The sequence below is a fragment of the Polyodon spathula genome, chromosome 16 (genome assembly GCF_017654505.1).
Source record: "Polyodon spathula isolate WHYD16114869_AA chromosome 16, ASM1765450v1, whole genome shotgun sequence".
Classification (NCBI taxonomy): domain Eukaryota; kingdom Metazoa; phylum Chordata; class Actinopteri; order Acipenseriformes; family Polyodontidae; genus Polyodon; species Polyodon spathula.
This window is the reverse complement of record NC_054549.1, coordinates 21,394,953-21,411,758: the sequence shown is the minus strand read 5'-3', so window position 1 is coordinate 21,411,758 and position 16,806 is coordinate 21,394,953. Positions and strand designations below refer to the sequence as shown.

Here is a 16,806-nt window from a genome sequence, read left to right as displayed (position 1 = left end):
TACTACCAGCTTGATCAGCCCCAGTAGGGAACAAGCTCAGGTTCTAGTGAAATCCAAAATGGATCAAACTGCTCTGCAGTGGGAGTCTTACTGTATTTCCATCCCTGCTAGATTTTTAGGATTGTTTTTCTTTCCTAGGGAATCTCTCAGAACGTTAATTATGATACATCATTGCACCCCCTATAGAGTGAACGCATTTTGCTTCATAGAGTCCAATGAAAGCTGCTGAATAATGTTCCCTTGTTAACATATTGAATCACACACCACTCCCCATATACTTAACGAAAAACTGACAACAATTAAAAAAAGTGACATTCTGAAAAAAGTCTAACATGAAATACTCACTGTACTGTTGTTCCAGTGTAGATTTATTTTTAGCACTATCATGATTTTGTAGTTTCTTTGATTTACGTGATGTTGAATAAAGAAAATTATCATTCATTTTTTTTTTTTTTTTTTTTTAAATGGTGTCTCAATCCTAAAATAAAAAAAAATAAAAAATTCTAGGTGATGCAAAACTGTGGTTTGACGCAACTTTGCCGGATCAAACCCCAAGTCTTCCAAAGGGCTGAGCCAGGGCGAACTAGCCTCTGTGTCTGAGAATGCAAACCATTCTGTTCTTTGCAAACTGTAAGGAATTCTGCCACCTGCCCATCCCGTTCCGATGAAACGAGAGACAGGATTTTAACAGGAGTCAGAGGAATGCGGGTGAAAGTGGGAGTCACTTGTTAAAAATCAACCAATCACGGTGAAGAATTTCCAGACCACACCTAATTCCAGTGACATGTGGGGAAGCTATAAAAAAAGGCCAACAAGATGCTCGGATACATTGTGAAAAGTGTTGAATTTAAATCAAGGGAAGTGATGTTAAAACTGTGCAATGCATTAGTAAGACCTCATCTGGAATATTGTGTTCAGCTCTGGTCGCCTCGCTACAAAAAGGATATTGCTGCTCTAGAAAGAAGAGCGACCAGAATTATTTAAAAGGCATGTCATATGCAGACAGGCTAAAAGAATTGAATCTATTCAGTGTTGAACAAAGAAGACTACGCGGCGACCTGATTCAAGCATTCAGAATCCTAAAAGGTATTGACAATGTCGAACCAGGGGGACTTTTTCGACCTGAAAAAAGAAACAAGGACCAAGGGTCACAAATGGAGATTAGACAAAGGGGCATTCAGAACAGAAAATAGGAGGCATAGAGAATTGTGAGGGTCTGGAACCAACTCCCCAGTAATGTTGTTGAAACTGACACCCTGGGATCCTTCAAGAAGCTGCTTGAGATTCTGGGATCAATAAGCTACTAACAACCAAATGAGCAAGATGGGCCAAATGGCCTCCTCTCATTTGTAAACTTTCTTATGTTCTTATGACATCTCTTATAAGACACCCTAGACACAATGTCTTGACTTATAGGACAGAGGGAAGGAGACTCTTCTTTACACAGAGAGTGGTGAGGGGATGGAATGGGTTACCTAGTCATGTTGCTGAAGGAGACACTTCTTCACACAGAGAGTGGGTAAGGGATGAAAGGGGCTGTCTGGTCATGTTGCTGAAGGAGACGCTTCTTCACACAGAGAGTGGGGAGGGGATGGAATGGGTTACCTAGTCATGTTGCTGAAGGAGACTCTTCTTCACACAGAGAGTGTTGAGGGAATGGAATGGGTTTCCTAGTCATGTTGCTGAAGGAGACTCTTCTTCACACAGAGAGTGGGGAGGGGATGGAATGGGTTACCTAGTCATGTTGCTGAAGGAGACTCTTCTTCACACAGAGAGTGGGGAGGGGATGGAATGGGTTACCTAGTCATGTTGCTGAAGGAGACTCTTCTTCACACAGAGAGGGATGAGGGGATGGAAGGGGCTGTCTGGTCATGTTGCTGAAGGAGACTCTTCTTCAACAGAGAGGGGAGGGGATGGAAGGGGCTGTCTGGTCATGTTGCTGAAGGAGACTCTTCTTCACACAGAGAGTGGTGAGGGGATGGAATGGGCTGCCTAGTCATGTTGCTGAAGGAGACGCTTCTTCACACAGAGAGTGGGGAGGGGATGGAATGGGTTACCTAGTCATGTTGCTGAAGGAGACTCTTCTTCACACAGAGAGTGGGGAGGGGATGGAATGGGTTACCTAGTCATGTTGCTGAAGGAGACTCTTCTTCACACAGAGAGGGGGAGGGGATGGAATGGGTTACCTAGTCATGTTGCTGAAGGAGACTCTTCTTCACACAGAGAGTGGTGAGGGGATGGAATGGGTTACCTGGTCATGTTGCTGAAGGAGACTCTTCTTCACACAGAGAGTGGTGAGGGGGTGGAATGGGTTACCTAGTCATGTTGCTGAAGGAGACTCTTCTTCACACAGAGGGTGGTGAGGGGATGGAATGGGTTACCTAGTCATGTTGTTGAAGGAGACTCTTCTTCACACAGAGAGTGGTGAGGGGATGGAATGGGTTACCTAGTCATGTTGCTGAAGGAGACTCTTCTTCACACAGAGAGTGGTGAGGGGATGGAATGGGTTACCTAGTCATGTTGCTGAAGGAGACTCTTCTTCACACAGAGAGTGGGGAGGGGATGGAATGGGTTACCTAGTCATGTTGCTGAAGGAGACTCTTCTTCACACAGAGAGTGGGGAGGGGATGGAATGGGCTTTACTCAGCTTAAGTTGTTGATGCTGAACCACTGGGTTCCTTCAGTAGGCTCGATGGATCCAGTGGTTAGAGAAAAGGGCTTGATACCAGGAGGTTCAAATCCCGGCTGAGCCACTGACTCACTGTGTGTGTGTGCGTGTGTGTGTGTGTGTGTGTGTGTGTGGTGCGGGTGACCCTGAGCAAGTCACTTCGCCTCCTTGTGCTCCGTCCTTCGGACGAGACGTAAAACAAGCAAGGTCCTATTGGAAGTGACAGAAGCAGTAGGTGTTGATGGCAGGAGAGGTGGCTATAAATACCCTGTTACTTTTGACATGGAATGAGGGGGGAGGGGGGCGGGGGGGGGGTCTGACGTCCTCTGCTTCCCCTGAAATGATTTGGGACTGCCCTGCCAGTTCTCACTGATCTGCAAGGAGGGCAGAGGGCAGGAGGGTTGATAATGCTGCTGCTGTTACTCTGAGCTCCTGGGAGTCACACGCTGTGCTGCTGTAGAATGTCAAGTATTCACCCCCCCCCCCTCTTGCTCTCTCCCCCTCCCTTTCTCCTTCTCTATCCCCCATCTAATGCCCTTCAGTGCCCTCTCTCTCTCTCCTCTCCCTCTCTCTCCCCTCTCTCTCTCTTCTCTCTTCTCTCCCTCTGTTTTTCTCCCTCTCTCCCTTTCTTTCTCTTGCTCTCTATCCCTCTCTCTCCTCTGCGTCCCCTGAAATGCACTTTCACGAACTTACAGTCCATTATAACTTGAGGGCAAGAGGCGAGAGGGTGGCTTGAGATTGAACATTAACTAGTTTGCAGTCAAACGTCTGCGAATGGGAGCGTGACGAGAGTGTCCTCGCAAGGCTTCACTGGAGTTCCGACAGTCTCGTCAGATGCCAGTCTACGTTTCAAACCCTTTGGGGACACACTAGATCAGAAACAACATTCCCCGGGACTTTGTAACATGGTCCCCACTGTCATGCGTCAGGTAATTTGTACAGACCTAAACTTGGGGCTTCGCGAATAGGTCCACCTCCAGTTGAGATGAAATTCTAACATAGATTCCGCGAAAAAACAAGTGTTTCTGTGTGTGTGTGTGTGTGTGTGTGTGTGTGTGTGTTTGTGGTGGGGGGGGCAGGTATTTCTATCCACCTGCGGACAAAATTTGAGAAGATGTCCCCACAAAGATAGTAACTCCTGAATAGACGACGCTGTGGGGGTGTGCCCACTTTGTAAAACACATTTTTCAGAACTAAATATGCCTTTAAAAAAAAAAACAACTAAATGTGCCCAAATATGTAGCTTGTTGTCGACTTTCACCCTGTGTAGAGTTTTGTCTGACAATGAGTCAACGAGAAGCCCCCACAAGTCTAGGAATACAAACGTGTGTGTGTGTGTCTGTGTGCACCGTCAATACACAAACACACACAGACAACACAAAATGTGTTAATTCTGTAGGGAGATGCAACAGTTTTGGTCATAGCCATGTTGTATGACATAAATGTATTGTTGTGACTGTATACATTTTTATTACGACTGCTCTCTGTCTCTCTCTCTCTCCCTCTCTCTCTCTCTCTGTGTCACTCTCTCAATGTCACATTGTGATTGGACGGAGGCTAGCCCCTCAGCCCGCCCTCCTCTGCCCCACCCCGCCCCTCCTAGCACGCTGTCCCCCTGATGGACAGGATGAAGAAAATCAAGAGGCAGCTGTCCATGACCCTCCTGGGGAGCCGGCCCACCGAGAAAAACCTGTCCAAGCTGACTGAGCCGGTCAATATAGAGGACAGCGCGGCCAGCGACAACGGTGAGACTGAGTGGTCAATACTCTGTCAATACAGACTGAGCGGTCAATACACTGTCAATACAGACTGAGCGGTCAGTACACTGGCAATACAGACTGAACAGTCAATACACTGTCAATACAGACTGAGCAGTCAATACACTGTCAATACAGACTGAGCAGTCAATACAGACTGAGCGGTCAACACACTGTCAATACAGACTGAGCGGTCAGTACACTGGCAATACAGATTGAACAGTCAATACACTGTCAATACAGACTGAGCAGTCAATACAGACTGAGCGGTCAGTACACTGTCAATACAGACTGAGCGGTCAGTACACTGTCAATACAGACTGAGCAGTCAATACACTGTCAATACAGACTGAGCGGTCAATACACTGTCAATACAGACTGAGCGGTCAGTACACTGTCAATACAGACTGAGCAGTCAATACAGACTGAGCGGTCAGTACACTGGCAAAACAGACTGAACAGTCAATACACTGTCAATACAGACTGAGCAGTCAATACACTGTCAATACAGACTGAGCGGTCAATACACTGTCAATACAGACTGAACAGTCAATACACTGTCAATACAGACTGAGCAGTCAATACAGACTGAGCGGTCAATACACTGTCAATACAGATTGAACAGTCAATACACTGTCAATACAGACTGAGCGGTCAATACACTGTCAATACAGACTGAGCGGTCAATACACTGTCAATACAGACTGAGCGGTCAATACACTGTCAATACAGACTGAGTGGTCAATACACTGTCAATACAGACTGAGTGGTCAATACACTGTCAATACAGACTGAGTGGTCAATACACTGTCAATACAGACTGAGCGGTCAATACACTGTCAATACAGACTGAGCGGTCAATACACTGTCAATACAGACTGAGTGGTCAATACAGACTGAGTGGTCAATACACTGTCAATACAGACTGAGTGGTCAATACACTGTCAATACAGACTGAGTGGTCAATACACTGTCAATACAGACTGAGTGGTCAATACACTGTCAATACAGACTGAGTGGTCAATACACTGTCAATACAGACTGAGTGGTCAATACACTGTCAATACAGACTGAGTGGTCAATACACTGTCAATACAGACTGAGTGGTCAATACACTGTCAATACAGACTGAGTGGTCAATACACTGTCAATACAGACTGAGTGGTCAATACACTGTCTATACAGACTGAGCGGTCAATACACTGTCAATACAGACTGAACAGTCAATACACTGTCAATACAGACTGAGCGGTCAATACACTGTCAATACAGACTGAGCGGTCAATACACTGTCAATACAGACTGACCTGTCAATACAGACTGAGCGGTCAATACACTGTCAATACAGACTGAGCGGTCAATACACTGTCAATACAGACTGAGCGGTCAATACACTGTCAATACAGACTGAGCGGTCAATACACTGTCAATACAGACTGAGCGGTCAGTACACTGTCAATACAGACTGAGCGGTCAATACACTGTCAATACAGACTGAGCGGTCAATACACTGTCAATACAGACTGAGCAGTCAATACACTGTCAATACAGACTGAGCGGTCAATACACTGGCAATACAGACTGAACAGTCAATACACTGTCAATACAGACTGAGCAGTCAATACACTGTCAATACAGACTGAGCGGTCAATACACTGTCAATACAGACTGAGCGTCAATACACTGTCAATACAGACTGAGCGGTCAGTACACTGTCAATACAGACTGAGCGGTCAATACACTGTCAGTACAGACTGAGCAGTCAATACACTGTCAATACAGACTGAGCGGTCAGTACACTGTCAATACAGACTGAACGGTCAATACACTGTCAATACAGACTGAGCGGTCAGTACACTGTCAATACAGACTGAGCGGTCAATACACTGTCAATACAGACTGAGCGGTCAGTACACTGTCAATACAGACTGAGCGGTCAATACACTGTCAATACAGACTGAGCGGTCAATATAGTCAATCAAGGTTGGAGTCCATTCCCAGTTCCAATTCCCTATTAATCAATTCCAACACATCATTAGTGATCAGAATTAGCAATCGGCAGCGTTCTGATCAAACAAGCTTCCCACAGTGGCAGGAAATACCCTTCAGTTGAAGTCGGCGTTTGTCAGTCAATTAAATTGGCTGGAATGAAAGCAGCTGAACAGTCACAGGACTTAAACAATTCTGAGGTCCTTCGAAGCAGTAGAGATGGGAACAGGGAGCGGATTTTAAATTGGAATTATGATTGAGAAGCAGGAATCGTGTCGTTCTTGGGTTCTGATCTGTTGAGATTATCAGCTCGAAGTTGTAAACGATAGATTGAAGCGGCAGCTGTTTTAGGATTTGTCAGTCACGCTCCTGGAGTTTGAAGCTCCACGTTTCTTCCAGGTAAGTCGTCTGTTATTAAGTTTCCTGCTGTCGGCTGCAGTCTGATTTTTCCTGTTCTGCTGGCGTCTGTTTTGCATGCCATCTGATTTTTTTTTTTCATTTTTGTTTTTGGGGGGGGAAAAAAAATGCTTCTGTAAATATCTGGAATGTGGGTTTTTTTTTTTTTTTTGATCAGTTTTTTATTTTTTATTTTAATTTTCCTTTCCTTCTTTCACCCCTCCCTCTCTCTCTCTCTCTCTTTCTGTCTCTCCACCCTTCCTCCTTGTTACGCTCAATATCTTTTCTCTTTTGGTTTGTCCTCCCCCCTCGCTCTGTCCGTCTCTCTTTTTCCTGTAATCTGTTGTTTTTTTCACTCTTCCACTCTTCTCTCTCGTGCCATTTATCCTTTGTCACCCCACAACCTCCCTACCCCCTCCTCTCTCGTTCTGCCTGTCTTCCTCCTTTCTCTCTCTGTCCACTGTTACATTCTTTTGTTTCCTCGGTCAATAACATTCTCATTTTTCATCTCTCTCTTTCCTCTCCCATCTCTCTGTCCTCTCCCATCTCTCTCTGTCATACTCTCTCTCTCCTGTCCCATCTTTCTCTGTCCTACTCTCTCTCCTCTCCCATTTCTTTCTCTGTGTCCTACTCTCTCCTCTCCCATCTCTCTCTGTCCTACTCCCCTCTCTCTCCTCTCCCATCTCACTCTGTCCTACTCTCTCTTTCTCTGTCCTACTCTTCTCTCTTCTCTCCCATCTCTCTCTGTCCTACTCTCCTCTACCATCTTTCTCCTCTCCCATCTCTCTCTCACTGTCTCTCTCTCCTCTCCCATTTCTCTCTCGGTCATACTCTCTCTCTCCTCTCCCATCTCTCTGTCCTCTCTCTCTCCTCTCCCATTTCTTTCTCTGTGTCCTACTCTCTCCTCTCCCATCTCTCTGTCCTACTCCTCTCTCTCTCCTCTCCCATCTCACTCTGTCCTACTCTCTCTCTCTCTGTCCTACTCCTCTCTCCTCTCTCCCATCTCTCTCTGTCCTACTCTCCTCTACCATCTTTCTCCTCTCCCATCTCTCTCTCACTGTCTCTCTCTCCTCTCCCATCTCTCTCCACTGTGCCTCTGTCTCCTCCTCTCAATCTGTGTGTCGCCTGCTTTGCCCACTGTACCCATGCTCACCCCTATCCCAAACCCTATCCCAAATCCACCCTGCACGCCTATCCCTTCCCCTACACCTCCTTCCCCTCCGAGGATTTTTGGGGAAGGGCTTGGAAGAGGAACGTGGGGGGTGTGGTCTGGGGGGGTATGCATAACGGGGACGGTGGGGTAGAGGCCCCATCCCCACTAGGATCCTCCCCCCTGCACCCCTCTCCCAGAGCCCATGGTGAGGAATGGTAAGCCGGCTGGCTCCCAGAGCATGCACTCCTTCCTGCACCAGTATGCCTCCAGCGCGGGCGCCTCTCTGCGCAAACCTCCCCTGCGCCGGCCGCACAGCACCGCGGGGCGCAGCCTGAGCTCCTATCTCCGCAGAAACAGCCGGCTAGGTGACTATACCACTAAAGAGAAAAGTCTACCGGAACACATCATAGCAGTCCAGTGGTAATTTGTGTTAGATTTTGGAAATGTCACATTTGTTCAATTGTCAGCTTTTCATTATGTTAGGGGGGGGGGGGACGGGGTCTCCAAAGCGACAGTGTGTGATTCAATAAGTTAAGAAGGGAACATTATTCAGCAGCTTTCATTGGACTCTATGAAGCTGAGTGAGTTAATTCTATATAGAGGGTGTGTAATTCAATATGTTAACAAGGGAACATTATTCAGCAGCTTTCATTGGACTCTATGAAGCTGAGTGAGTTAATTCTATATAGAGGGTGTGTGATTCAATATGTTAACAAGGGAACATTATTCAGCAGCTTTCATTGGACTCTATGAAGCTGAGTGAGTTCATTCTATATAGAGGGTGTGTGATTCAATATGTTAACAAGGGAACATTATTCAGCAGCTTTCATTGGACTCTATGAAGCTGAGTGAGTTCATTCTATATAGAGGGTGTGTGATTCAATATGTTAACAAGGGAACATTATTCAGCAGCTTTCACTGGACTCTATGAAGCTGAGTGAGTTCATTCTATATAGAGGGTGTGTGATTCAATATGTTAACAAGGGAACATTATTCAGCAGCTTTCATTGGACTATATGAAGCAAAGCTGGTTAATTTCAGGGGGGTGCAAAACCCTTGGCCACAGATGTTTCTGTTTTGAAATATTTCTGTAGACACTGCTGTGAATGTCTCGGACACAGTCAGGAGTTATGATATATATCATTGTTCTGAGCATCAACAACAGCTTTGACTGAGCCAAGCTTGGCATTTAGCAATCTTTAATTCATGACGATCCGAACCTTCAGAAAACTTGTGATCACGACAACTCAGAGTCAACTATACATTAATATAAACCAGCCCCCCAAAAATGGGCAGGATGTTTAAGATTTTTGCACAGCAGTGTGTGTGTGTGTGTGTGTTTTTATATATATATATATATATATATATATATATATATATACACACACACACACAGGTAGTGGACAAAACAATGGAAACACCTGGGTAAATGAGGGACACCAAGTATATTGAAAGCAAGGGCTAACACACAGGCGTGGCTCATGCATTAAGCAAATAACATCCCAGCATGCTTAGGGTCATGTATAAAAATGCTGGACAGGCCGGGTTGCCTATAATTCTATCTAGCATGGCTGCAAGAGGAGACCTCAGTGACTTTGAAAGAGGGGTGATTGTTGGGGCGCGTTTGGCAGGAGCTTCAGTGAGAGAGACAACTCAACTTGCTGATGTTTCACGAGCAATGGTGTCTAAGGTGATGTCAGCATGGAACTCCGAGGGAATGACATCATCAGCAAAGGGCAGCAGTGGAAGCACATGCTCCCGATCGTGATGTCAGTGCATTAATTCGAAGTGCGAGGAAAAACAGACGAGCGACTGCAGATCAATTGACTGCAAATTTCAACCTGGGCCACGCAGCCAGTTCCATCAAAAACACTCTGCGTTTAAGTGACTTTACATGGGTTTTTCAATATATTTTGTCCACTACTTGTGTGTGTGTGTGTGTGTGTGTGTTTGTGTGTGTGTGTGTGTGTATGTGTATATATATATATATATATATATATATATATATATATATAATATAACTATGAATATATAGATAAGGGCTTCAGTGAGTTACAGGAAAATAATTCCATCTAGGGTTTCTGTGACATCATAAACTCTGAGAGCGAAGCGGAGTTTCTAAACTGTCACAGAAACCCGAGATGGGATTGTTTTCCTGTAACGCACTGAAGAGGCCCGTCTCTTATTTTTTGTAATGCACGGACCCCTTTGCGATGCTGATATTAAAGAAGACGAGGTTCAGCGGGACAGTCGGTGTTTTTTTCAGCGTCGTGTTTCAGGGCTGTGCAGACATTCTGTCTCGTTATCCATTAGCGCTTCAGCTTTATTTGGATGATTTGCCTTCACCTTGTTTTAATTTCCCGTCCATCTCCGGTTTCTCAGAGGTACTATTTTTTTTATTTACTTTTTTTAACTTGTTCTCATTTTGTTGATCATTAATGAACATTTCTGTGCTGTGGGTGTTTGTCAAGTGATTGAAAACGAGACATTTTGTGTTTGAATTGAAAGTGATGCTCTCGGAGTGGAATGGGTCAAAGTATATTTTCTTCTAGATTGATTATCACTTTGTGATGTCACTACAGTACACAGACACTGGGGGAAATCAAGCTCATAGCAGAACCTGGAGTGTTAAAGGGGAGGCTCACAGCGGGTAGTGTTAAAGGGGAGGCTGTCTTAAAGGGTAGGCTCATTCCTGCTGCTCTAACAGAGTGGGGAGTGTTAAAGGTGAGTCTTTTGGAGCACGGGTGCTGTTAAAGGGGAGGCTCATAGTGGGGCGTGTTAAAGGGGAGGCTCACAGTGGGGCGTGTTAAAGGGGAGGCTCACAGTGGGGCGTGTTAAAGGGGAGGCTGTCGGATCATGTGGCGTCTTAAAGGGGAGGCTCATTCCTGCTCTGCTCATCACAGAGATCGTGCAGGAGGATCTGAAGATGGGCTCGGACGGGGAGAGTGACCAGGCTTCGGCCACCTCTTCGGACGAGGTCCAGTCGCCGGTCAGGGTGAGGATGCGCAACAACCCCGCCCGCAAGATCTCCAGCGAGGTGAGCGCCCAGGGCCGCGGACTACAAAACAACATGGCGCTCAGTGCAGGAGCCATCTTGCTTTGTAGTTTTAACTGCCAGGGGCCGCCATTGGCTGAATGCGCCACATGGTCCATAGGGTAACACAAAAAAAAAAAAAAAAAAAAAAACTCAACTCATTTTTTTTTTTACAATGCTTCCCTATGCTTTACCAGACCTCTCTGTGCTTTACAATGCTCCTCTATACTTTACCACACCTCTCTGTGCTTTACAATGCTTCCCTATGCTTTACCAGACCTCTCTGTGCTTTACAATGCTTCCCTGTGCTTTACCAGACCTCTCTGTGCTTTACAATGCTTCCCTATGCTTTACCAGACCTCTCTGTGCTTTACAATGCTTCCCTATGCTTTACCACACCTCTCTGTGCTTTACAATGCTTCCCTATGCTTTACCAAACCCCTCTGTGCTTTACAATGCTACCCTATGCTTTACCAGACCTCTCTGTGCTTTACAGTGCTTCCCTATGCTTTACCAGACCTCTCTGTGCTTTACAATGCTTCCCTATGCTTTACCAAACCCCTCTCTGCTTTACAATGCTTCCCTATGTTTTACCAGACCTCTCTGTGCTTTACAGTGCTTCCCTATGCTTTACCACACCTCTCTGTGCTTTGCAATGCTTCCCTATGCTTTACCAGACCTCTCTGTGCTTTACAATGCTTCCCTATGCTTTACCAGACCTCTCTGTGCTTTACAATGCTTCCCTATGCTTTTCCACATAACTCTGTGCTTTACAGTGCCTCCCTATGTCTCAGTCATGTGCCTCTGTGTGTCTAGGCACCTCTGACCCATCTTGTCTCGATTCCCACAGGACATTAACAAGCGTCTCTCCCTGCCTGCGGACATCCGGCTTCCTGACGGATACCTGGAGAAGTTCGCTCTCAGCAGCCCCCCGTTTGACAAGCCCCTGAGTCGACGTCTCCGCAGGGTCTCTCTGGTACGTGAGGCGCGGGAGCGACGACACCCACTTAGGACCTTACACTCCGTTCAGTGTCATAAACCTGGGGGCCCCCGAGGGTCTCCCCTGGTAAAGGCATGGCCGCGGGGTGTGCAAGGGGGAGTCACACAGTCAGGGGAGCGCAGGGGTCCCCGAGGGTCTCCTCTGGTAAAGGCACGGCCGCGGGGTGTGCAAGGGGGAGTCACACAGTCAGGGGAGCGCAGGGGTCCCCGAGGGTCTCCCCTGGTAAAGGCACGGCCGCGGGGTGTGCAGGGGGAGTCACACAGTCAGGGGAGCGCAGGGGTCCCCGAGGGTCTCCCCTGGTAAAGGCACGGCCGCGGGGTGTGCAAGGGGGAGTCACACAGTCAGGGGAGCGCAGGGGTCCCCGAGGGTCTCCCCTGGTAAAGGCACGGCCGCGGGGTGTGCAGGGGGGAGTCACACAGTCAGGGGAGCGCAGGGGTCCCCGAGGGTCTCCCCTGGTGAGGAGTACGGGCGCGGGGTAAAGGCATGCAGTGTGGTGTGCAGGGGGAGTCGCACAGTCAGGGGAGCGCAGGGGTCCCCGAGGGTCTCCCCTGGTGAGGGTACGGGCGCGGGGTCTGCAGGGGGGAGTCGCACAGTCAGGGGAGCGCAGGGGTCCCCGGGGGTCTCCCCTGGTGAGGGTACGGGCGCGGGGTCTGCAGGGGGGAGTCGCACAGTCAGGGGAGCGCAGGGGTCCCCGAGGGTCTCCCCTGGTGAGGGTACGGCCGCGGTGCGTGCAGAGGGACTCGCTTGCGGCCAGTATCCTTGTGAGCTCTGAACGGACATCCACTCTTGAGTCCTGGCAGAATTCTTCCATTCAGTTCTGCACTTAACTTTTATTCAGCTATCTGCTCTCATATGCTTTGCTTAATCCCTGTCTTCAATAGTCCAGGATTACGAGTGTGTTTGTGTGCAAGTCAGATCGCAGTATTGGAAAGGAGTGTGGACGTTCTCGGATGGACAATAGCGTCTCTTGCTTTTGTCTCGTTTCCCCACAGTCTGAGATCGGGTTCGGAAAGCTGGAGACATACGTGAAACTGGACAAGCTTGGAGAGGTAGGACAGAGACTGGTACAGGCGCTCAAGAACACTGTGACGTCAGTCCCCCAGCCTTTGTGCGATTTATTGTCTTGCGAAACATAACTTGTTTGCGTCGTATTTTTGTCCTCAACTTTTTTTTCGACGTCAGCCTCTTTGCATCATCCTGTAGCATGAACTCATTTTGCCAGCGCTGTGCTGTCCTGTTTCGAACGAACGCTGCTGAATAACATCACATTCACAGACTGAGTTACACACCGGTAGTTTTCCATGAAACGGGATGGAAAAACTAAAATGAAAAAAAAAAATGAAAAATGTGACCTTTCGAAATCCGATGTGGAATGATACTATTATGGCTTCCAGTTTGCAACATCATTTTGTAGTTTCTTTGAGTACATGATGTTAAATAAAAGATCAAAATTATGTTCATATATATATAATATTATATATATATATATATATATATATATATATATATATATATATATATATATATTTTTTTTTTTTTTTTTTTAAATTCTGCCCCAATCCTAAAACTCTGGTGATGCAAAACATTTCTAGCTGTAGCAGCAGACAAAGTCTGTGCCACTGAGTCAAAAACAGGGAGACTAAACAAAGGCAAGATCAAAATTACAAAAATCGAAACCTTGCGGCTGCGAAACTTTAAGAAAAACAGCCGCTGCGTGATGTAACAGCACGCGACAAAACGATTAATCCAGTCGACTTGTAGTTTCTGAAGATCTCTTGGCTTTCTGGAAGCACACTCCTGCACATTCCACTGAAGGAACTAGCAAAATCTTTACCCTGCTTCCCTTGAGTGCTGGCTGGATGTGGTTCCTGTTTTTGCCTTGCAGCTGCTGCTTATAAGGGCTGAAAATCTTTGTGAAAGGAGCTATATCTGTAAACTTCTGTAACATTAAGTTGGATTTATATTGTAAGTTGTTTTTTTCTGACCAAGACAGAACACCTCTTTCTGAAGAAACAGTGCAGCAAAGGATGTGCCAGAGACTTGTACAGTGCTTTAAGTCTACTGCCAAAATATATTGCATGTTATATTTGAAGTTTGGAATTGTGACTGAGTGCTATGGGTGAATAATGCCCTCTCATTTCTCGTCCCATCCCTCTCCCCTCTCCTCCCATCCCTCTCCCCTCTCTACTCTCCTCCCATCTCTCCCCTCTCCTCCCATCCCTCTCCCGTCTCTACTCTCCTCCCATCCCTCTCCCGTCTCTACTCTCCTCCCATCCCTCTCCCCTCTCTACTCTCCTCCCATCCCTCTCCCCTCTCTTCCCATCCCTCTTCCCTCTCCCCTCTCCTCCCATCCCTCTTCCCTCTCTACTCTCCTTCCATCCCTCTCCTCTCTCTACTCTCCTCCCATTCCTCTCCCATCCCTCTCCTCCCATCCCACTCCCCTCTCCTCCCATCCATCTCCCCTCTACTCTCCTATCTCCTCCCATCCTTCTCTCCTCTGTCCCTTCTCCTCCCATCCCTCTCCCCTCCCCTATACTCCCATTCCTCTCCTCCCATCCCTCTCCCCTCTCCTCTCACCCCCAGGGTACCTATGCCACAGTGTACAAGGGAAAAAGCAAGCTGACTGATAACCTGGTGGCGCTGAAAGAGATCAGGCTGGAGCACGAGGAGGGGGCTCCGTGCACAGCGATCAGAGAGGGTGGGTGTCAGTCTGCGCTGGTGTAACACACAGGGATCCTCCCAGCTCAGGAACCCGCAGGGCAGATCGTACCCGTGCCGATTAGAGTGTTTAAATGGGGCTTTCCCATGGTTACCCCTGTTTTTTTTTATATACTTTACCAGACCTCTCTGTGCTTTACAATGCTTCCCTATGCTTTACCAGATCTCTCTGTGCTTTACAATGCTTCCCTATGCTTTACCAGGACTCTCTGTGCTTTACAATGCTTGCCTGTGCTTTACCACACCTCTCTGTGCTTTACCATACCTCTCTGTGCTTTACCAGACCTCTCTGTGCTTTACAATGCTTCCCTATGCTTCACCAGACCTCTCTGTGCTTTACAATGCTTCCCAATGCTTTGTCTTCCAGTCTCCTTGCTGAAAGACTTGAAGCACGCCAATATCGTGACTCTGCACGACATCATCCACACAGAGAAGTCCCTGACTCTGGTGTTTGAGTATCTGGTAAGTCTTCCTGCCATCGCTTTTAAAGGCAGCACATGGAGCTATGGCAAAATGTTTTGCATCTCCTAGAATTATAAGCAAGTAATCATTTAACATCGTGTGATCAAAAGAAGCCCCAAAATGATCAAAATTGCCAAAAGTCTACCGGAAGCCATAATAGCATCTCCGTAGTATTTCAGGTTAGATTTCGAAATGTCACATTATTATTTTTTCATTTGTCAATCTTTTCGTGAAGTATATGGGAAAACTACAAATTGCCATGCAATTCGCTATGTTAACAAGGGAACATTATTCAGCAGCTTTCATTGGACTCTATGAAGCTGAGTGAGTTCATTCTATATAGAGGGTGTGTGATTCAGTATGTTAACAAGGGAACATTATTCAGCAGCTTTCATTGGACTCTATGAAGCTGAGTGAGTTCATTCTATATAGAGGGTGTGTGATTCAATATGTTAACAAGGGAACATTATTCAGCAGCTTTCATTGGACTTTGTGAAGCGAAATTAGTTCATTCTATAGGGGGAGGCAGAAACAAACGAGTGCGTGTGTGTGTGTGTGTGTGTGTGCGTGTGTGTGTTTGTGTGACCCTGAGCAAGTCACTTCACCTCCTTGTGCTCCGTCCTTCGGACGAGACATAAAACAAACGAGGTCCTATTGGAAGTGACTCTGCGGCAGCAGCAGTTGTTGATGATGCAGAGTTCACCCCCCTAGTCTCTGTGAGTCACTGTGGATAAAAGTGTCTGCAAATTTTTATCATTAATAATAATAATAATAATAATAATAATAATAATAATAATAATAATAATCACAGTATTTTATCTTTGTTCTGCATTTTTAGGATAAGGATCTCAAGCAGTATTTGGATGATTGTGGCAACTGCATTATGATGCACAATGTGAAGGTAAGGATTTCGCTTTCACTGTAATGCAATCTTGCCTGACAGCAGTGGCTGGTTTCACTAAGCACAGCTACAGCTCTGGCCAAAAGTTTTGCATCGCGTACAACTTTAGGATTGAGACATGAATAAAAAAACTAAACTGCATGCAGATAATTCAGATCTTTTATTTCGCGTGAGGTTCCAAGCTCTCTCGAATGCAGACGAGCTGGGCTGTGGGTGCACAGCGGTTAACGTTCGTTTCTGACGTCTCGGTCTCTCCCAGCTGTTTCTGTTCCAGCTGCTGAGAGGGCTGGCGTACTGCCACAGCAGAAAGGTCCTGCACCGAGACCTCAAACCGCAGAACCTGCTGATCAACGAGAGAGGGGAGCTCAAACTGGCTGACTTCGGTAAGGGGGTGCCCTGTGTGTCTGCCTGTCTGTGTGTCTGCCTGTCTGTCAGGGGTGCGACGATGCACTGTAGATCATGATGCAATGGTCTTGTGATGGCATGAAGATGAATAAGATGAACTGATTAATAAGATGGAGTAGATAATCACGCACATACTGTCAGCAGCCCCTCACACTCTGTCTGTCTGTCTCTCTGCAGGTCTGGCCCGTGCCAAGTCCATCCCCACCAAGACCTACTCCAACGAGGTGGTGACGCTGTGGTACCGCCCCCCCGACATCCTACTGGGATCCACTGACTACTCCACCCCCATAGACATGTGGTAAGAGACCAGTACAAACCAGTAC

At 46.9% G+C, this 16,806-nt stretch overlaps 1 protein-coding gene across 5 annotated transcripts in view; it reads left to right on the top strand.

Annotated features, from left to right (window-relative positions):
* The window catches only part of LOC121328769 (cyclin-dependent kinase 16-like), a 30,661-nt gene that overhangs the window by 7,997 nt on the left and 5,858 nt on the right, over nt 1–16,806 (top strand). For 2 of the 5 annotated variants that reach the window (XM_041273818.1, XM_041273816.1), the window contains exons 2-11: nt 4,230–4,413; nt 8,161–8,328; nt 10,867–11,000; nt 11,848–11,973; nt 12,990–13,046; nt 14,581–14,695; nt 15,083–15,177; nt 16,016–16,078; nt 16,338–16,461; nt 16,661–16,781. In XM_041273818.1, the coding sequence (XP_041129752.1) occupies nt 4,287–4,413; nt 8,161–8,328; nt 10,867–11,000; nt 11,848–11,973; nt 12,990–13,046; nt 14,581–14,695; nt 15,083–15,177; nt 16,016–16,078; nt 16,338–16,461; nt 16,661–16,781 (1,130 nt within the window). In that variant the 5' untranslated portion in view covers nt 4,230–4,286. Of the gene's footprint in view, nt 1–4,222; nt 4,414–8,160; nt 8,329–10,866; nt 11,001–11,847; nt 11,974–12,989; nt 13,047–14,580; nt 14,696–15,082; nt 15,178–16,015; nt 16,079–16,337; nt 16,462–16,660; nt 16,782–16,806 lie in introns of all 5 variants that reach the window. The other 3 variants (XM_041273817.1, XM_041273819.1, XM_041273820.1) reach the window with 3 other exon arrangements.